Source organism: Equus asinus, chromosome 25 (genome assembly GCF_041296235.1).
Source record: "Equus asinus isolate D_3611 breed Donkey chromosome 25, EquAss-T2T_v2, whole genome shotgun sequence".
Lineage (NCBI taxonomy): Eukaryota > Metazoa > Chordata > Mammalia > Perissodactyla > Equidae > Equus > Equus asinus.
The window spans coordinates 31,899,238-31,920,296 of record NC_091814.1 but is presented as its reverse complement, the minus strand read 5'-3'; the positions used below and the strand labels follow the sequence as shown (position 1 = coordinate 31,920,296).

General features: G+C 50.4%; 1 protein-coding gene across 4 annotated transcripts in view; it reads left to right on the top strand.

Moving 5' to 3' along the window:
- The window catches only part of LAMB3 (laminin subunit beta 3), a 103,669-nt gene that overhangs the window by 69,440 nt on the left and 13,170 nt on the right, over positions 1–21,059 (top strand). For all 4 annotated transcript variants that reach the window (XM_070497127.1, XM_070497128.1, XM_014834900.3 and 1 more), the window contains 10 exons: positions 8,422–8,536; positions 9,088–9,161; positions 13,317–13,508; positions 14,848–14,911; positions 15,288–15,481; positions 17,299–17,419; positions 18,178–18,366; positions 19,591–19,746; positions 20,095–20,291; positions 20,627–20,738. In XM_070497127.1, the coding sequence (XP_070353228.1) occupies positions 8,422–8,536; positions 9,088–9,161; positions 13,317–13,508; positions 14,848–14,911; positions 15,288–15,481; positions 17,299–17,419; positions 18,178–18,366; positions 19,591–19,746; positions 20,095–20,291; positions 20,627–20,738 (1,414 nt within the window). The remainder of the gene's footprint in view (positions 1–8,421; positions 8,537–9,087; positions 9,162–13,316; positions 13,509–14,847; positions 14,912–15,287; positions 15,482–17,298; positions 17,420–18,177; positions 18,367–19,590; positions 19,747–20,094; positions 20,292–20,626; positions 20,739–21,059) is intronic.

Here is a 21,059-nt window from a genome sequence, read left to right as displayed (position 1 = left end):
TATTGGGAGGGTTTGGGTGTGTGTGGGGACCCTAAACTTCTGATGGAAACACACATGTGCTGAGTTTTTTGAGTAGTTAGAGATGAGGGGTGTCCTGGTCAGTCCCAGTGGGAAATGAGGCATGATGCAGAGTTGCATTCCTAGTGCCTCCCCACTCGCCCCCTCCCCTTCACCCCTCTTTACCAACCCCACCCCCATATACACAACTTCCTTAAGTCGAAGCTTGTGCTTAGGACCTCTGTTCTATTTCCATGCAGGGTGACATGGTGAGCTCTGAGCTCAGTACAAAATCACCCGGCACCAGCTGCCTGCCTACTGATGTGGCATGAATACAAGTGCAATGGGGATTTATGACTCTCCGACATGTCTGCATTGCTCACTACCACCCCCCCCCACCCCCACCCAGCCTCATGGCGAGTCAGTGGAATGGTAGTTTCAGGAGCAATGGGGACTACCTCCAGTTCCAAAATTGTCTCTCCCAGCTCCTGATCTGACAGTGTAGCTCCTTTTATGTGGGCTAATCTTAGCCTGTTGATGTGTTACCTCCTCTGCCTAATTTTGTCTCAGTGGCTAAATCCTAATGGCCTCGAGGGCTTGCCTCTGTGGGTTTGGGTCCATATTGCAATCCATACAATGGACATAGGACTTGGCCAGCTTTGTCTTGTGGCACCCCATCCTCTAACCTGCCCAGCTTTGCCCTTCTGGGCCTGCCTGCCTGCCTTGACTACCCATCAACCGTCTGGGCTTGGAGTCAGGCTATTCTGTACTGAAATGGCCTGAGGCTGCAGTTCCACCCTGTCCTCTTGTTCTTTCTTCCAGCTCCTAGATAATCTCTGGGTAAACTCACTGCGCTGTTGTTCCCTAAAGCTCAAGGCATGGATGAAAATGTCTGTGACATCTCCCTACCCTCGTTCTCTTCTGTGCTTTCCCTGAGCCTCAGTTCCTCATTTGAAAAATGAGAGTAGTGCTAGCACCCACTTCAATGAGTTGTTGTGAGGACTATATAAAGGAATGAGCCAAGTGACCACTGGCAAAGTGTGTGGCAGATGCTAAATGGCCCATCCTCCCTCCGCTACCTGCCTCCCGGGGCCTGTGTCTGGGTGCAAAGACTGCCCCAGCTGTGAATCACACTCCTGAGCATTTCTCCCCTGATCAGGACACATCCTTGCATACCTATTGACATCAGCCTGTCCTTGAGCCAGACCACTCTCTGCCTCTAAGGTGACCAGCACCAATCTGACTTGCAGCGGGCAGCTGGAGAATCCAGAGGCAGTCATGGTTAGTGAATTTGCCCTAGACTGGGGATGAAGACTTTCTAGTTCTGGTCGTCACTCTGACCCTTAGAATAGGAATATGACCCTGTGAAGATCATGGCTCCTCTCTGGACCACCATTTCCCCATTTATGAAATGAACGAGTTGGGGTAGTCTACCTTCACATTTGTTCACGGCTGTGTGAGACCCTGAGCATCCACCATGGTCTCTCTCAGGTGAGCGCTGGCAGGGGCTGAGCCACGCCCTTGGGTCATCCCTGGGCTGGTGCACCCTCCTCAGGAACCAGCAGGTTTCACCCGGAAGCTTTCCAGCCCTGATTTCTGCTCCCAACAATGTCTCCTCCAATGTCATGTCTGCTGCCTTAAATGCTTTATTTATCCCCCACTCTCTCCTTTTCTGGGGGAAACGTAATTACCCAGCTGCCTTAATAACAGTCTTCCACAGTGCATTCCTCAGGTTAATTAGCTGTGTAAACCAAACAGCTGTCATTTTTATCTCTTGGAAACAAGCTGAGGAACAGTAGCCAGTTGACATCCCCTCCTCCCCAACAGACGCGCGCGCGGGCACACACACACACACACACATGCACGAATGCCCATAAGTGCACCCACGCCCACATGCACACACCCCAACACCCACTGCCTTTCTTTGTTTGACAGTTGTCTGTTTTCTTGCCCTTTGGCATGGCTAATGTGTAGGCAGAAAATGTGTTTATAAACATCCTGAGATGCTCATCCTCCACTCACAGAGGCCTTTGAGCCCGTCTCTGACCAAGATACTGCCCTCTTGTTTCCCAGAAGCTCTCAGCAGGTCTGAATTCCGAAGCTCTTACCACGGCGGGTTCACTCTCTTGGAGGAAGCGTTGTGGAGTTCCTTGTTTAAAGTGCAAATACCCGTGGGGAAGGCACCGTATCAATTTGTTATCAACCATTTATATCTCAGCAAGGGTTTGAGAAAGGGTTTCAGAAAATGAACTGTGGCTTTTGCAAAGGGTTTCAAGAGAGCAAGACCCAGGATGAGTAAGTTTTGAGGGGATAGAAGAAAAGGGGAAAGGCATTGGGGGGAGGAGTTGCTATCAGAGGGAAGCAAAACCTAGGTTAATGGAATATGAGGCTCTTGGGTCCTGGTTGTTGTGGGCTGGGGAGTACGGCTTGTGGAGCTAAAAGGAGAGAAGAGAGGGGAAAGGTGCATGGGAAGGGGTGGACGCAAATCTGGGTGGCCTCACAGCTTTGCTGGCCTGGGCTCTCACCCCATTGCTCCTGGGGTTCAGGTCCCTAGAAGTCTCTGGGCAATGTCTTGCAGGCCTACCTTGCTTCTTTGCCCTTGGGGGCTGTAGGAACCATTGTCATTGGTAGAGCCTGCAGAGGTCCAGGCATACAAACCAACTCTCTGCACTCAGGTCTAGGGGGACACCTCTGTTTCCAGAGAGGTCCGGAGTTGAGGCTGCCCTTCCCAGGGGAGAAGAGATGGAGCATCCTGACAACCAATTCTAGTCACTGCTAGTTCCCATGGTTGCCAAGTGACAGCTGTGTCCCTTGAATCAGAACAGGATGAGAAGATTTGGAGGCAGATAGCCTGGGACAGAAATCCCTGCTTCCTCTCTTCCTAGCTCTATGGACTTGGGCACACTTTTTTTTTTTTCAGCTAAGGAAGATTGGCCCTGAGCTAACATCTGTGCCAATCTTCCTCTATTTTGTATGTGGGATGCTGCCACAGCATGGCTTGATAAGCGGTGTATAGATCTGTACCCGGGATTTGAACCCACAAACCCTGGGCTGCTAAGCAGAGCGTGTAAACTTAACCGCTATACCACTGGCCCACTCCCTGGACACATTCTTAACTTCTGTAAGATTTACTTTTCCAAACTTGTCGCATGAGAATACCCACTGTTTTGTGTAATATACCTACGTCAGAGATTTTGGAAGGATGAAATGAGATAACACACGTCCAATGCTCAGGAGAGATCCTGGTGCAGTGTAATTTCTGGTTGAGTGGGAGAGAGAGACATCACCTCTGCAATCAGCTTCAGAAAGTGAGTTTTCTGAACTTAGTTTGGATAGAGATAAGGGCAGTGTTGAGTTAAGGCTTTGGTTAAGCTATTACTTCATGACAGGAAGAAGGTGAAGTTGAAAGTGCTTTGTAGCACTGGGGCTCTGCTCCCACCCAGTGCCACAGCAGGTCCGACTTGTGACCTTTACCAGTAATATCCATTGACATAGAAATGATGAGGCTTGTGGATCCCAGTGGGGTCTAGTGGAGGCCTTGCTGACCAAAGGCCTTGAGGGCCCCCGCTTCCCTTGCTCACTTTGCTGGGAAGAGTGTTTCCAGTGCAGCGTCTGGCCAATGTCTTATTTTCCTCTTGCTTCCTTCGCATTCTTGTGTGGAGTGTCTTTCACTTCTGAGCTGATAAGCTGGAGTAGGGGAGAATTCTAATAGCATGTTGGAGCAAGAAGGAACTTCATTATCTCATCCCACCCCTGCATTTTACCAATGAGAAAGCTCAAGTGGAAGGAATGTCTTTTCTTGCAGGCAGCTGGAATTTTTTGTCCTGACTTCCTTTCTTTTGGCCCTGGCTGGCAGCCACGACCCTGACTGTAGCTCCTTAGATAGACACAGGCAGCCTCTGGCTTGTTCGTGGGAGGGAGCCAGGCCATGTATACCCAGAGCCTGTTTTCCTATTTTCCCCAGAATTAGCTCTGTGTTTGCAAAGGCACAGAGCTTTGATTTGCATGGCCTTCCTTTTTCCGCTCCTCTCTACCGTGATTCAGGCTCCTGCTGGCTCTTGCTCTCTCCTTTGCTCTCCCTTAGCTCTGTGGGAGGGTTTGTCTTCCGGCCAGACTGCTGAGCTTCTAGAAAGCTCCAGGACAAGGGAAGAGGCCTAGCCTTTCCAGATGGAGAGCGAGCAGAAGCCAAACTGGCTAGAGGCCTGACAGGCTGAATTGATGATAATGCTGTCTCTGAAGTAGCGCAGCCAGGGGAAGGCTGGCCAATGACCCCAGAGAGCGAGGCAGCTGCAGCCGAGAGCTTCCATCTCTGGCAGAGATGGAGGCACGTAACACTCACCAGGGGAAGAGACCCGCATTGAAAATCCCCCACACGCATACACACACGTCTGTACACATCCTGCATATAGGCATGCAAGAATAAAATAGAAAGGGAGACTGAGGCCCAGAGGAAAGAAGAAATTAGCAGTTTGTCTTCACATGGGCTCCTGCCATCAGCCGCTCTATTTTGGGCCTCCATCCTGCTAGCTAGTTGGCAAGCAGAGCTACTTAAAATACCTGCCCCAAGCCTGTGGGCTTAGCCTGTCTCTAAGGATTGAGATAAGTCCCTCCTTTGGCTGTGTTACTATGATGAGTAGCATGCAGGTTTCAAGCCCACGAGGCCATCTGATAGCTCCATCAGGCCTGCACACGTGGAAGGAAGGTGGAGAAGCCATGGCCGACTCTCAAGACAGAGGGAGGAGGCAGGGGAGTCAGCCCATACTGAGCACCCTGGGCATTTTTAGTTTGTGGTATTTTATAATAATGTCAGGCTGGCCCTGTGGCTGAGAGGTTAAGTTCATGGCTCTGCTTTGGTGGCCCAGGCTTCAGCTGGTTCCTGGATCCTGGGTGCAGACAGGGCATCGCTCATCAAGCCACGCTGAGGCGGTGTCCCCATAGTGCAACAGATGTTAGCTCAGGTGCCATTCTTTAAAAAAAAAAAAAGCATAGCCTTTTTAAAAAAATAATGTCTACTTCACTGAGTATAAAATTTAATATATATGCAAGCTATTAAAGTTTAAAATCATTAAAAAATAATAAAGAAGGAAAAGAGTTACCTATAATCTCATTACCCAGAGATATTAGGTTAAACCGCATGCGGTTGCCATCTTTGTAGGTCAAAATGGCTGAATATCAGCAATTTCATGTGGCTTAACCTAATTTTATTGCATTTCCTTCCAAACACTTTCTATTCCTTTAAAAAAAGATAAGTGAGCTCATGATGTATATACAAGTTTATGCCCAACTTCTTTTTTCATAAAACATTATAATGTAAGCATTTTCCCCTTGCAAGTAAAAGCTTTCTCTAAACAGTATTTTTGATCGTTGCATAATATTTCATCATTCGGGAATATCAAGGGCATTTCCCAGGTTGAGCTGTTCAAGCTTCTGTGTCCTATGGCCCCAGGAAAGAAAGAGCCTTGTTTCTGGCACTCTCTTGGTCGTGCAATGGGCTGGATCAGCTCCCAGCAGAGCTGGGGAGAAAGCTCTGGTGACAGGCCGCTGGAAGGCAGCCGACCCTTGTCTCTCTGTGGGGTGTGTGCTGAGTGCAGAGGATGGGGAGTGGAAAAGTTTGCCCCTGAGAGGCTGGGCAGAGCGGGGAGAAGGGCATGCTCGCTGCCAGGGACCAAAATAGGATTCTGGAGGAGCGTTGGATTCCAGCAGGAGGCTTCTCATGCCCAGAAATATTATTTTAAGTGCTCAGGTGTTTCTTTCAGCCGCTGACACATCTGCAGTCTCTGTGTTAACTGAGCCGGGCAGCCTGAGAAGCCAGCTTTCTTCCCAAAGGGCTTTCTCTGCCTTAGGTTCCCCCATGGTCAGCTGCAGGGTCAGACCAAGTCCTTTGGGTGAGAAAGAGATTGTCCCCTTTACCAGGCTTCCATGATGTCTGTGTACCCAGCTGGTTTTCTAGTGGAAATGAGAGGATGACAGGGAGGGAGGGAAAGGTGGGAGAGAGAGAGAGAAGAGAAGAGAGAGGAGAGGGAGGTGGGAAGGACTCTCTCTGGTGCTGGTGCTCACACTGGCTCTTCGTCATAGGAAAGTCACATAGCCTCTTTGAGCTTCCGCTTTCTCATACGTAAAATGGGAACAATACCACTTACCACTTAGGGTTGTCACAAGGCTTAAATAGGTTATTGTATTGAAACTCCCAATACAGATCTGGCACATGGTGGGCATTCCAGCACTTGATATCGATGTTTTCTTATCTCCTCACTCCACACCCCTCCTTTTAAACTCCCTGAGTGCAGGAAGAGAGTGTCTAGTAATAATGGTAATGGAAGTGTTAGCACATGTTGAGCACTGGCTATTCAGTCAGTAAGTACTTACTGAGGGCCTACTGTGTGCTGGACACTTTTCTAAGCACTGGGAGTACAGTGGTAAAGGAAGACAGTTCTGCCCTCATGGAGTATACATTCTAGCAGGGGGAGGCAGGCAAGAAACAAATACTGTAAGCAAAGAAGTACACTATAAATGCGCATATGTCAAGTGGAGATATGTACTATGAAGAAGAATGTGGCAGGACGAGGGATGGACAGGGCTGGTGATGGCGGAGGGAGTAGGGACGTGGGCCAGCCATTATTGGAGCATGAAACTTCTGAAAAATTCTTGTTTAATAGAGCACTTTTGGACATGATGAGGACATCTCCAAGCACCAGGAAGGGGGACAATTCTCTCACTTTGCACATTGGAAGTAAAGCTGGAAAATGAGATGGGAAGCAGAGGCCCAGAGAATCAGGACTCCTGGTTCCCCCTCTGCATTCTCCCTGGTTCCAAGCCTTGTCGGCTGTGGAGAGGGAAGCCGGGTGGTGGGCAAGGAGTTTCTAGAACTCAAGGCACAGCCTTGGCATATTAACTCAGTCCCTTTGGAACCGAGCTGTTGGGTTAATCAGTTCAGCAGATTAATGAGTTTTAAGACATCGGTCTCAGCTTATCGCCTTCCCTGGACAGGGCAGAGGTTCAGGAACTGGGAGGCCTCCGAGGAGGCCACCAGAGCTGTCCCCTGGTTCTGGCGAGTGGAGGCTTAGGGGAAAGCGGAGGCTTAGGGGAAAGCAGAGGCATGAGGTGTGTGGAGGTACCATCTTCCCCACCCTGAAGGACCACCACGTCAGGGAGGTTCTTGCCCAAGCTGTGTTCCCACTGGTGGGTGAGCTTTTGGAGTCCCCTGAACAGTGTTCTTTAGGCTGGGCACAGGTTTGCGACCATGCTTACTCAGAAAACAGATTTTATGTGTGTTGCATGGGGGAGCTGGGACAGGGTCACGCTTTCTCTAAGGGGGATGTGTGCATGTACCCGTGCATGCAAAGGCACAAACACATTTCGCCATGTTCTTTTTCTTGGTGATCTCTGTCCTGTCACAGAGCCCCTGGGGTTCAATTCTGTTTCTCGTCTCACTCCTGGACATGGGCAGGCCATGGGAGGTGTAGTTTTTCGGGAGACCTCCCCAGGGAGGCTGGTTTCCTCCTGGCTGCCCACTTTGGCCCAGATCTTCACAGGAAGAGCTTCTGCCCTCAGCCCTACGCATGCAGACTTTCTCTGCCCTATGCCTTCCTGGCCTTGGAACCACCCACCTACAGAGCCCTATTTGGTTGGGGACCTTAGGATTCTCTCTTGTGGGTAGAGAATGCCAAACCTGGGAAAGATCCTGCAGTCCCGGATGTCAGTGCTGGAAAGCCTTAGTGATGATCTGAATGTTGCTAGAATGTTGGCTCCCTGAGGTCAGGGTCTTTGTTTTGTTTGCTCTTCTAACTCCAGAGCCCAGAGCAGGGTCTACCACATAGAACATGCACAATAAATATTTGTTGAATGAATGAATGACTCTAGTCCCACCTCTCCTCAATTTACGATGGAGAAAACTGAGCCTAGAAGGTGGGGTAACAGAGCTAGGACTCGAACCCCAAGTTCCCTTGTCGTACTTTGCTGTCCCTTCTGCCAGATCCTTAGAAACCCAGTTTTCCCCAGGCTGCCAGGATTAAGTGAGATGAGATATAAAACTCTCCAGCCTGTACCTAGCACATGGTAGATGCTAAGTTAATGGGAGTTTCTCTTCCTTTATTCTTTTTGCTCCTAGCACTCTTCTCAAGTTTCTCTTCGAGGCAGCGTCATCTACCAAAATTACTTTTTTCTACTACCTCATACCTCTTTCCCAATCACAACATCTATTTACTATTCACTTAGCTATGAGTTAGGAGGGACACAAGTGAATTAAATGAAAAGATGACCAATAACCTTGTTTTAAGTGGTTAATCCTCTGAAGTGTATTAATGAAATCAGTGGATCTCTAAGGGTAGGGTTTCCACAGAGGGAATGTTCTGGGCTCTCAGGATGCAAGGGGAGAATTCTATCTGGATCACACCTCTGAGTCTCTGGTGTCTCCCTGTCCCACAGTGGCAGATGAAATGCTGCAAGTGTGACTCCAGGTTGCCTCACAATTACAACAGTCACAGTGTGGAGAATGTGGCTTCGTCCTCAGGCCCCATGCGCTGGTGGCAGTCAAAGAATGGTAAGGGCTTGTTCCTTTGGGCCCCAAATGTGTGAGGGCTCCCACAGGATGGGTTGGCTGGAGAGTGCCCAGGATCCCTTTGCGTTTCCCAGGCATTTCTCATGGTGGTGGGACCTGGGTGGCTGAGAAGCAGAACCTTCTGCCTCTATATTTGAGCTCTTTCTGATGTTGTAGGCAGAATACTCTCCTGGAGGTTAATGACAGGGTAAGAGGAGAGAGGAAAGCCTTTACTTCACTCTGCGTAGTCCCAATGGGCTTGTGAAGGAATCGAACTCTGGCAAGAGCTCTGTGTCAAACAGACAAGTTGAAACCCTTTAAGATATTAGGGGCATCAGCTGATGGTGAGAAGGAAATTTGGCCAAGAACAGATAGGATCTTGAATTGGTAATGTAAGTCGGAACTTACTGGTACCGCTCCTCTCCAAGAGGGAAATCAGAGAGTTAAGGTTACAGAATTTCTGACTTCCTGGAGCTGGTAAAGTCCAGAGCCTTCTTCAGGCCTGGGAGGGTGGAAGTTCTCCAGTCTGAAGTTCCTACTTTTTGTCCTTTCAGATGTGAGCCCTGTCTCTCTGCAGCTGGACCTGGACAAGAGATTCCAGCTTCAAGACATCGTGATGGATTTTAAGGTGTGCTTCCTGGGCATGGCAGTGGAGAGGAGAGGGGGACCCCGGGCCGTGTGGGCTTGGACTCATGGGGAGCACAGTGTCCTTGTCTCCCCAGGCCAGGGATGATGGCACCACATGCTGGGTGGGCCTTCCTTCCCTAGGCTGGGTAAAGCTTACCCTGAGCCTATATCATGGTGATAGCAGAGGCCTGCTCCTGGGAGAACCATGGCGCCTCCAGGCTCCCTGTCTTGGCCATGCAGTGGTTACAGATCTGCTTGCTCTCTGCATCCTCCACCCTCAACTCGTCTAATTAATTTGGCTCTGACAAGTACCAATTCCACTGGGCTTGGTCACTTGCTATACAGTTGTGTATTTTGGTGTACTCGGTTTTAATAACTTTGCTGATGACTCTGAGTTTAACAGAGTCGAGAACCGGCCTATTCCCAGGAAAAGTGTGCTATTGGAGCAGCCCTCTTGGCGGGCAATCTATTTATTCAGTGCTGCCTCTCAGAGAAGTCTCGGATCCTGTGTTTAGACTAGCCTCTGAGATCCTCCTTTTGGAGGGAACATTTTCATTCATTTATGATATCATTTTTTTCTTTTCAGAGAAGATTTGATTTTATTCTGTCTACAGAAATAGTCAAATATTTAAGGCTCAAGTTTGGTTAATAAGATTAGATGATCAGGAAGGACCATATCATTTTCAGAAGGTGAGCTGTGAGTAAAAAGCAATAGGACCTAATTTCTTAAGTGACCGAGGAAGTTAGCTCTAAGAGGCTCGCCCAAGAAAAGGTGAAAAGTATTTTGAGAAATGCCAGTGTTGTTTGAATACATGCCCAGTCTCTAAAGATGACAGCTTTGAAAGGCAACATTTGTTTGGATGGATGCTGTTAGTTTCATTCTTTTATTATCACTCACCCATTCACGTGTTTGTCCATTCTTGCTACAGACATATTGAACACTGGTTATGTGTTAGATTTGGTGCCAGATGTCAGGGATAAAAAGATAAATAAAGCTAAATCATAATCCCCAAGTTGCTTCAGTCTATGTAGGGGGCACAGAGAACCAGTAGTGAGAGAGTGTTATGTGTGCTCTGATGTTGGTAAGAAGAGGTGCTGGGGCGCACAGAACGGGGGCATCCAGCTTGGTCTGTCCTTGAGGGGTGGGTCGTAAAATACACCCAGGGGAAGATGAACCTTCCTAGCCAGAAGTAGCCAGGTGAAGGGCAAAGTTCATTCCAGACAACGAGAACAGCAAAGCACAAAGGCCAGGAGGAGAGAGGCAAGAAGGTATGTAACTGGGGAGGGGGCAAGGGAATGCACATAGGGTCTGGAGGGGAAAACGTGTGGATGGTGGAGAGAGGTAGGGACGTGGAGGGCTGCCGCCTGGTGAGAGATGAGTTCATAGGGTAAATGGGTAAATGGAGGGGGAGAAGCAGACTAAGGATTCACTCATTCATTCAACAAGCGTGTACTAGGAGCCTATGTGCTAGATGCTGGGGTTACAGCTGTGGACAAGACAAATAGGGGCCTATGGTTTGTATGGTGCTTCTCAACCAGGGGACATTTGGCAATTTCTGGAGACATTTTTAGTTGTCACAACTGTGGGAATGCTATTGACATCTAGTGAGTAGAGGTCAGGGAGGCTGTTAACCATCCTACAATGAGCAGGACAACTCTAACAACAGGAATTATCCAATGCCATGAGTTAACAGTGCCGAGGTTTGGAAGCCCTGTTCTAGTGGGAGAAGAATAAAAAACAGGAAACCAACAATTAAATAACCAGAAATTGTGGTGACATTTCTGAAGGAAAAAGCAAGGTGCTGGAATAGGAAATAATGAGGGTGGGTGGGCAGAGTGTGGGAGAAGAATACATATTAGATGGCTATAGAGAGATGTCCAGGAGGAGTGACATTGAAGCTGAGAACAAAATGTGAGAAGGGGGCCGGCCCGGTGGCGCAGTGGTTAAGTGCGTATGTTCTGCTTCGGTGGCCCAGGGTTCGCTGTTTCAGATCCTGGGTGCAGACATGGCACCGCTTGGCAAGCCATGCTGTGTGGTAGGCGTCCCACATATAAAGTGGAGGAAGATGGGCATGGATGTTAGCTCAGGGCCAGTCTTCCTCAGCAAAAAGAGAAGGATTGGCAGCAGATGTTAGCTCAGGGCTAATCTTCCTCAAAAAAAAAAAAGAAAAAAAAGATGAGAAGGAACCCCTCCCCCCAGGGGGAGGAGCATTCCAGGCAGAAGGAACAATGCTACAGCTACCCTGCAAAGGCTCTGAGGAGGGAGTGAGCGTGGTGTGATTGAGGGATTGACGAGATGGAGGCGCACAGTGCATGAGATGAGGCGAGGAGGTGGGCCCAGGCAGCACAGCCTCTTCACCCACAGCCAGGGGTCTGGATTTATTCAAGATTGGTGGGCAGAGGACCTGAATGGACATTTCTCCAGGAAGACATACAAATGGCCAAAAGGTACATGAAAAAATGCTCACCATCATTAATCATCAGGGAAATGAAAGCAAAATCACAATGAGATATCACCCATCTTGTAAGAAGGACTGTTATGGGCAAAAGAAGAAATGACAAGTGCTGGCCAGGATGTGGAGAAAAGAGAACCCTTGGCACTCTTGGTGGGAATGTAAATTGGTGCAGCCACTATGGAAAACAGTATGGAGGCTGCCCCCAAAATTAAAAATAGAACTACCATACGATCCAGCAATCCCACTTCTGAGTACACATTGGAAGGAGATGAAGTCACTATCTCAAAGAGACATCGGCTCGCCATGTTCATTGCAGCATTATTCACAATAGCCAAGACATGGAAACAATGTTAAGTGTCCCACAATAGATGATTGGATAAAGAAAATGGAATATTCAGCCATAAAAAAAGAAAATCCTGCCTTTTGTGACAATGTGGATGGACTTTGAGGGCATTTTGCTAAGTGAAATAAGTCAGACAGAGAAAGACAAACACTATATATTCTCACTTCTACGTGGAATCTAAAAAAGCCAAACTCGCAGAAATAGAGAATAGAATGGTGGTTACCAGGGGCTGGGGCAGTGGGGAAAACGGCGAGATGCTGGTCCAAAGGTATAAACTTCCAGCTATAAGATGGATCAGCTCTGCAGGTCTAATGGACAGCATGGTGACTATACTTACTAGTACTGTATTATTATACACCTGAAAGTTGTCAAGAAAGTAGAACTTAAATGTTATCACTACAAAAAAATAGTAATTATGTAAGGGGATGGAGGTGTTAACTAACCTTATTGCAGTGCTCATTTCACAATATATATGTGTATCAAATCATCGCATTTGATACACCTTAAACTTACTATGTTGTGTATCAACAATATCTCAATAAAGCTGGAAAAAAAAGAATAGTGGAAAGCCATTGGAGGGTTTTTGGCAGAGTGTCACAGCTCATTTTATGTTTTAAAGGAAAGTTCTCTCTATATGGAGGGTGAGTTTATGAACCTATAGTTCAAGGAAGTGGTCCAAGCTGGGAGCTGTCAGCATGAAGACAACACTTAAAGCCATGAGAAATGGATGAAATCACCGATGCGGGGAGTAGGGACATGACAATATGTTATGCTGAAGGGCTTGCATTTTACCTTCAGGCCAATAAAGATCCACTGAAGGGTCTCACGCAGAGAGTGAGGTGACCAGATAACCATTTAGGTAAAGTGGGGCGAGTGCTTTGGAGCATCTGGACAGAGGCTAAACATGAATTCTAGGCTGTTGCAATAATTCAGGCTCAGCAAGACCGTGGCCTGAGCCATGGCCATGGCAATGTGAGCAAGAGAGAGGAGAGATGGAACCAAGAGCTAGTGGGGATAAAATGGTTGGCTGTGGGAAGTGCAGTGGGAGAATTTTCTGGTCTGGAAGCCTGTGTGGTGGGCTGAGTCAGGATCATACCTTCTGGAATGCAGATCTCCTTTCTATTACTTTCCATAATTTAATCCCTGGGGAAAACCAGCCGGGACCTCTGGTTTGCCAGGAGAATTGGATGGGTATGCCCGTGAGCCCACTTGCCCCACTCAGTGTCCTTTCTCCCTCCTTCACTGTGGTTCTCAAGGGCCACCAGCTTGTCTTTGGGAGCCTGTTTCTGTGATTGTGTCCCCACAGTGCCTTCCTCCCTCAGTCACTGAGGCCCCCACCCTGACTGTGTTTCCGCAGGCGCCCATGCCCGCTGGGATGCTGATCGAACGCTCCTCGGACTTCGGCAAGACCTGGCGGGTGTACCAGTACCTGGCTGCCGACTGCACCTCTGCCTTCCCCCGAGTCCGCCAGGGCCAGCCTCAGAGCTGGCAGGATGTTCGGTGCCAGTCCCTGCCCCAGAGGCCTAACGGGCACCTAGAAGGGGGGAAGGTAGGTAGAGGGGGCCCTGAAAACCTAGGCAGAGGAGAGGTCTCCAACACTGCGTTGCTCCCACGGTCACCCAGACTCTTGAGAAGAGATGAGCACCTCCTCGGTCAGAGCACCTTGCCGTCTTTCCTGAACTCTCCAACTACGACCCCTCTGGCCACTCAGAACGTCTGCTGCTCCTCCTCTTTGCTCCCCAGGAGCCATATTTCAGAAACATACTGAGTGCAGTGCGTGATCCAACCCTGCTCTCTTCCATAGCCCCCGCCACGGCTCATTGACACTGCCCCCTAGTGGAGAGGGTAAAATCCACGTTGCCCCAGTGTGAAGACTTTGAGATGGCGAGTTACATTCACGTGAACAAGTCACACCAATTTAATTTAGTCTCTGATTTCGCCGTGGTAGAGTTTAACACAAGAATGAGCTTTTTCAGTTTAATCTACCCATCTAGCCCGGTGCTCGTCCTTGGGGAAGTTCAGGTATAAGTCACGGCTCCAGGTCACCTGAACTTAAACCCTGAGGTGGAAGTGAGAACCTGGCCCTAGAAACAGCTCAGAATGTCTCTCCCGGAATCCTTCCAAACTCTTCTCATTTGTTTTGTAACTGCTTCTCCCCACCGCTGGACTGGAGCTGTGTGTTCTCGCCTCCTTTCTCTGGCCCAGGCGCAGACGAGCCCTCAGAGCTGCTCTCATGCACCACATGCTCAGAGCCCTGCCCTGGCTGTGGGCTGTGCATCTCTCTCCGCCGCTCTAATAGCTCCTCCTTGGTTACAGCTATATCCAGATCCACACCTACCACATTCCCTAGACCCCAGATCAGAATATAGGACTTCTTCCTAATTTGTGGGGTGTTGATGTGAAAACTCTTCCTGGGAGATGCAGATGAAGTCACATCTAATGAGTGGTTTTTATTAAAAAGGAAAAGCACAGTTGAAATTGGAGTTGTCTGGAGGTTGGTGGTCACCGCATCCGTGCATCCTTGGGCCCCAGGCTTTCTTACTCATCCTGGGTGCTTGGAAAATTCGTATCCCCTGATCCTCATATGTACATCCTGTATCTTACTATAATTTTTGACCCAAGGAAATCAGGAAAGTCTTGGGATAGCTATATTTTCAGTTGGAGAGGAGAGCTTGTACACACACACGCATACTCATTTAGGGCCCAGTGACCATCTCACGCCCCCAGGGTGGTTGGCAGGCCTCACATCCATGGTCGTCTCAGGTTCAAGGTAAGAAGGACCTCAGCGTAGTGTGAGGAGGGCGGGGCATTGAATGGAAAGAAGACCTTCTGAGCTGGGGCACACTGCTGACCCCTCCTCAGTTCTTCCCTTTCCCCTCTCTCTGTAGGTCCAGCTTCACCTCATGGATTTAGCCTCTGGGATTCCAGCCACTCAAAGTCAAAAAATTCAAGGTCAGTGTGGCTACTCTTCTAGCCTGTGGGACGATGGGTAGGGAGCAAAACAGGGTTGGAACCCGGGTCACTGAAATTTCCTGGTCTTTCATATTCCGGTCAACGTGGCTGGATTTAATACTCCTCCTGCTTCCCCTGGTCATAGGGCTATTGTGGTAGCCCCCGAGACTCAAAAGGCCTGAGTTGGAGTGGAAGGGGTCTCTTCTGCTGGGGGAGGGTTGAGGGCTGGGGAGGATGGGCCCTGGAATAACCTTAGCAAGGCAGGAAGAAGCCATGGTGAGACCAGAATTCCTTTCGTCATCCGAGACTATTTGCCTCTAATTCCTTTCTTTATTTTCCTTCCCCACCTCCGCCCTCCTTGTTTGTCCCCTCTCAGAGCTGGGGGAGATCACAAACTTGAGAGTCAACTTCACCAGGCTGGCCCCTTTGCCCCAGAGGGGCTACCATCCCCCAAGCGCCTACTACGCAGTGTCCCAGCTGCGTCTGCAGGGGAGCTGCCTCTGTCACGGCCACGCTGACCGCTGCGCCCCCAGGCCCGGAGCGCCTGCCGGCCCCTCCACCACTGTGCAGGTGACAGCCCAGGGTGGGAAGGGCAGAGGGGCGGTGGGAAGATGAGAGCAGATTAAGCACATCCTTGAGGCTCCGGTAAAGCAGGGTGGGCACTAAATTTAAGATTTGGGTATTGAATATTTTGGCAACGGGGAGTCTAAGTGGTTATCATTTCAAAGATCAGAACTTTGTAGCACTTTCTGAGACCTGCTCTATGGTTTGGGGTGGTTTTTATTTTCAGTTACATTTAAGTATATGTGTGCGCGTTAGGGGGAGCTTAAGACAATGCTTCTCAGCCCTGGCTACACATTACAATTTCCTGGGTGCTAAAAAAATTGCTCCGACCTCCACGCCCAGATTCTCTGATTTTATTGTTGGTTTTTAAAGCTTCCAGAGGATTCTAACATACTGCCAGGGTTGAGAGCCCCTGGTGTGGGGACTCTAAAGTCCCATCTAATGGTGAGCTGTGGGGCAGGACGAGAGAACAGTCTGACCCAGAGGCGAAGTCGACCGCAGACCAGTTGAGTCAGATGCGTCAGGGTTGGGGTCAGAAGCTGCAGTGTACCAACAACCCAGGGGCTCCTGCTGTGAAACCAGACCTGAGAACTGCCAGCAGAGGAGGGAGAGCCTTGGGCCAAGAAGCAGAGGGAGCTGTCATTTCACTTTCCTGGGGCATCAGTTCTTGTGTCAACATCTGGGAGCATGATATTTACCCTAGTGGCAGACAGGCATGAGGAAATCATGTAAAATACGAGGGAGCTACAGGTGTAAAGAGCATCCGTCAGCTTTATCATTGCCACTTCTGGGCCAGGTGCTGCCTGGGCTGCAGAGGAGGCCAGAGGGAGACCCGCTCTGGGAATGTGTGATCTGTTAGGGCCCATAGACAAGTGACCAGAGCACAGGCCGAGTGGGATTGCTGACATGAGGACTACAATATGCTGTGGGCGTTAGGGGAGGAGAGGGCACGCCCAGCCCCACGGTTCTCAATCTGGCTGCCCAGTGGAACCAACACTTTAAAAAGTACCGACGTCTGAGCCTTGTCCCTGAGATTCAGATTGAACTGGGTCTGGGCATTGGTATTTTTTTAAAAAGCTCCCCTGACAATTCTGAAGTGCATCCAGGATCGAAATCTATGCAATTAGAGGGACCAGGGAGGCTTGGTGAAGGAGGTGCCATTCTAGCTGGCAGGATTTTGCCGGTGAATAGAGAGAGAAGAGAATTCAGGCAAGAAGAAACACATCAGTAAAGACCAAAAGGTGGGAAAGCGGGGCTCTTCCAGGCAGCAGCCGGAAGTTCCGCTTGCTGTGCTGTTAGGAGGAAGTGGGAGAGAAGAATGGAGCATATGTGATGCGGGTCCTTGAATGCCAGGCTGGGGGCGGTGGGCCTAATTTGGAAGACAATTAGCACACAATAGCTCTTCTATTTTTATACCTTAATGAGTCTGGTAACGATTCATCATAGCAGTCCAATTAGCCAAACAACTGCAGGCAGAGATTGTTGGAATATAAATTTCCAGAGGGCCCACGAGCTTCTATAATCACACAGTTTGCCAACAAGGGTGTCTGAGCACCTTCCAGGTGTTGCTTTGGAATGGGCACCATGGGGATGTCCAAGCGCAAGGAATGAAGCTTTTAAAAACCTAGCCAGAGGAGGCACACACACACACACACACACGCACACCAATGGCACACAAGCAGGCAGCTGGGAGTGTCGAAGGTGCTGAGTGAAGGCTGGAGGACCCTGAGTGGTGGGCTGGAGGGTCAGAGGGGAGAGGGCAGGTCCATCCCTTGGACGTCCTTTGATAGTTGTTCCTGATGACTGATGGCCCCCTCTCCTAGGTCCATGAGGTCTGCGTCTGCCAGCACAACACCGCCGGCCCCAATTGTGAACGCTGTGCGCCCTTCTACAACAATCGGCCCTGGAGACCTGCGGATGACCAGGACCCCCATGAATGCCAAAGTATGAACCTGGGATCACCCCCCTCCCCTGTAGTGACTGAGTGGGGTGATGGGCCTTAACGACCTGACCTGGGACACAGGGAGAATCTATTCTTTATTATTTAAGTCTAAACGTAAGTGCATCCCTGTGATTTAAGCTCTCCTTGCTCTGTGGGGATGGAGAGAGAATTTGGGTGGCATCCTCCCACCACCTCCCCCTTCGTCCTCAGCCAGGCCCCGAGGGACCAAGGCTTGGTCTATGCTTCTGATGCCACATGCCTTTTGTGGTATCCCCAGAGCCTCCTTCTTCTGGTCTCTCCAGTTGCCTTACTTCCTGTAGGACATATGTGGTTTCCTGTTGTCACTTCTCCTCCTTCAGATGGCCCCCTGGAGTCAGGGCCTTTGTCTGTATAAATGAGGGAAACAAGGGTCCCCAGCCCAGAGAGAGGCAGTGACCCAATGGGAGATCCATGGTAGTCCTGGGGGTGGGTTGGGATGGACCATTCAAAGGGGTCTTTCTTTGGCCCAACACGGACATTATTTTGGGGTTGGTCCCCACGCTGGGAGTCAGGAGGCATGAGTTCTTACTCTACTCTGCTTTCTTACTGCCCATATAATCTTAAATAAATTACACAAGCCTTCCTGGGCTTCAGTTTCCCCATTTCCCAGACCTGAGCATCTCGCGGAGTTGCTGGCCATGCCGATGAGTTAGCGTGGAGTGTGCTCTGTAGACGGCAGTGGTGCTGGTCAAACGTCAGCCCTGGGAATCTCCTTTTTCAGGGTGCGACTGCAATGGGCACTCGGAGACGTGTCACTTCGACCCAGCTGTGTTTGCCGCCAGCCAGGGGGCACACGGAGGGGTATGTGACAACTGCCGCGACCACACTGAGGGCAAGAACTGTGAGCGATGTCAGCTTCACTATTTCCGAAACCGGCGTCCTGGTGCTCCCATTCAGGAGACCTGCATCCGTGAGTAGGGGCTCGGGGGACGCAGGGTGTCATCTGTCCAGGACTCTGGGCACAACAGAGCACATGTCCTGGGGATACACAAGCCCTCGGGAAGCATGAAGTCTTGGTTGTGTGTCAGGACTTGTGGGCAATTGTTTTAACTTAGCCGTGCACTTCTAAGCAAATCACCTAACCTCTCTGGACCGTCAATCAATCAGTTCAAACAATCATTGTGTAACCCTTATTTTGGGCATAGGAGAGAAAAAGTAAATACAAGATAAAGTGCCTTCTATCAATAAGCATGCACACTGTTTGCTAATATAAACCACACACACATGAAGAGGAGGGGCGAAGCGCTGTGTCCACGTATATGTTATTGCCTTTACCATGTTGTAATGTGGGTAGCTCTTTATTTTTCTGTTTCCCCTAACATGGAGAACTCCTCCGTAGCAGGGATTATGTCTTAAATCCTCAGGCCTCGCGCAACGACAGGCAAATAATTGATGCTACAGAATGTTTATTGAATGAACCTATGGTTGTAATGTGATGGAACACCCAGGAGGGACTTAGCTCGTCCACAAGGGCCAATGAGTTCATCTAGGAGACAGCAAACTGGTGGAAGCCACCTGATTCGGGCGGGGTTAATCGCCAAAGTCTTTCTAGATGAGGGAAGAGTCTTCCTTTGAGACCGTGAAAGCGTTTTGGGTGTGGGGGTGGGAGAAAGCTGCTTCACTCCCTGTTCGTATTATTTGTTTGTGGAAAGAGTGCGAAAGACCTGAATTTGACTTCTGTTTCTAGCGCTTACTTGCTGTGTGACCTTGAGTGTGTTCCTTGACGTCTCTGAGTCTCAGTTTCCTCGTCTGTACAATAGGGACAATCATCCTACCTTTCAGGGTTATGGTGAGGATTACATAAGGCACCATGTAGGAGTGCCCGGCATATTGTAGTCCTTCAGTAAATAATGACAGCAAAAACTTCTATAGTACTTAACATGGGCCAAGCGCTGTCCACCTGCTCTACATTTACTCATTTATTCCTCATAAGAAGCCTATGAGGGTTGTATAATTATGCCCATTTCATAGATGAGGAAACTGAGGCACAGAGGGGTTAAATAGCTTGACTAAGGTTGTAAACCAGTAAGTGGTGGAACGAAGATTTGAACCCGGAATCTGGCTCCTGGAATACATTCCTAACTCCCTCCTTTTCTTCTTTGTTCCTGCTGTGGTGGCTGCTTTTGTCCCTCAGCCTGCGAGTGTGATCCTGATGGGGCAGTGCCGGGGGCTCCCTGTGACCCACTGACCGGGCAGTGCGTGTGCAAGGAGCATGTGCAGGGGGAGCGCTGTGACCTGTGCAAGCCAGGATTTACAGGACTCACCTACGCCAACCCGCAGGGCTGCCACCGTGAGTAGGGGCCCCAGCCTGCCATGGTGTGGGGCAGGCTGCATGGGACACGAGACCTGTGACCTGCCCTGCTCGCTGTGCTGTGTGCCAGCTGCTGTGCTACAGGCCTCCAGCAGATGGCAGCACAGGTCCAGGTTGGAAGGTGGGACTGAGTCAGCCAGTGGGTGGGAGGGCAGGTGGCCAAGCTGCCAGGTACTGGAACTGGTGGGAAGACACAGAGGCCTTGTGAGTCAGCCAGGTTACCTGGAGAGAACGGCCCTGCTTGCTTCTTTTCCCAAGATGGGCCCCCTCCTTGATGCATGTCCTTTGGGGGCCATCCCTGGAGCTCAGCAGCTCTCCCTCCTGCAGGCTGTGACTGCAGTGTCCTGGGGTCCCGGCGAGACATGCCATGTGACGAGGAGAGTGGGCGCTGCCTGTGTCTGCCCCACGTGGTGGGCCCCAAATGTGACCAGTGTGCTCCCCACCACTGGAAGCTGGCCAGTGGTCGGGGCTGTGAACCGTGTGCCTGCGACCCCCGCAACTCCCTCAGCCCCCAGTGCAACCAGGTATGCAGTGGGGGTGGCCCTGGGGGACCCTCAGCAGGAAAGGGGTCCTGTCCACCCGCTTCTGTCTCCTCTCTACGCAGCCTCTCAGGCCTTTCCCAAGTCAGACTGGCTGCTTCTGTCCACATTCCCCTTTGAGGAGGCCACCAAATGTCCCTCCCTCTGTGGCCCTCAGCTTTCGGCAATGCCGTATTTGCCACACCTTCTGCAGGGCCATTCTGAGCTTCGACTTCAGAGCTTGTCTTTGGGTGGGACCCCTTGTTCTGGGGGCACACCAGGGAGGTTGGGCAAGGCCCAGCCTGTGAGGGAGGCTCCCTGACGGTGCTCTCCCCCCACAGTTAACAGGGCAGTGCCCCTGTCGGGAAGGGTTTGGTGGCCTGACCTGCAGTGCTGCAGCCATCCGCCAGTGTCCTGACAGGACCTATGGAGATGCAGCCGCGGGATGCCGAGGTGCGCGCTCACTGAGCGGGGGACGCTGAGGCTGTGGCGGGATGAGTGCTTGGGCGGGCTTGTGGTGGGGGGTCTGTGGTCTGGGAGGACTTTTGGTATTGGTACATGTGATGTGGGCCCTGGCAACCCCCTGAGAGGGTCTGCTCCCCATAACACCAGTCGGCATAGACTCCCAGCCCCAGGGCCAGCTGACGTCAGGCCGTCCCCATGTCCCTAGGTCAGGAGGGTTGCTTTGCTCCCCGCTGCCTTGAGGAAGCATTTCCCAGAGTCACGTCCAGGACAGTGGCAGGGAGGGGCGGACGTGCCTTCCCTGTTCACAGA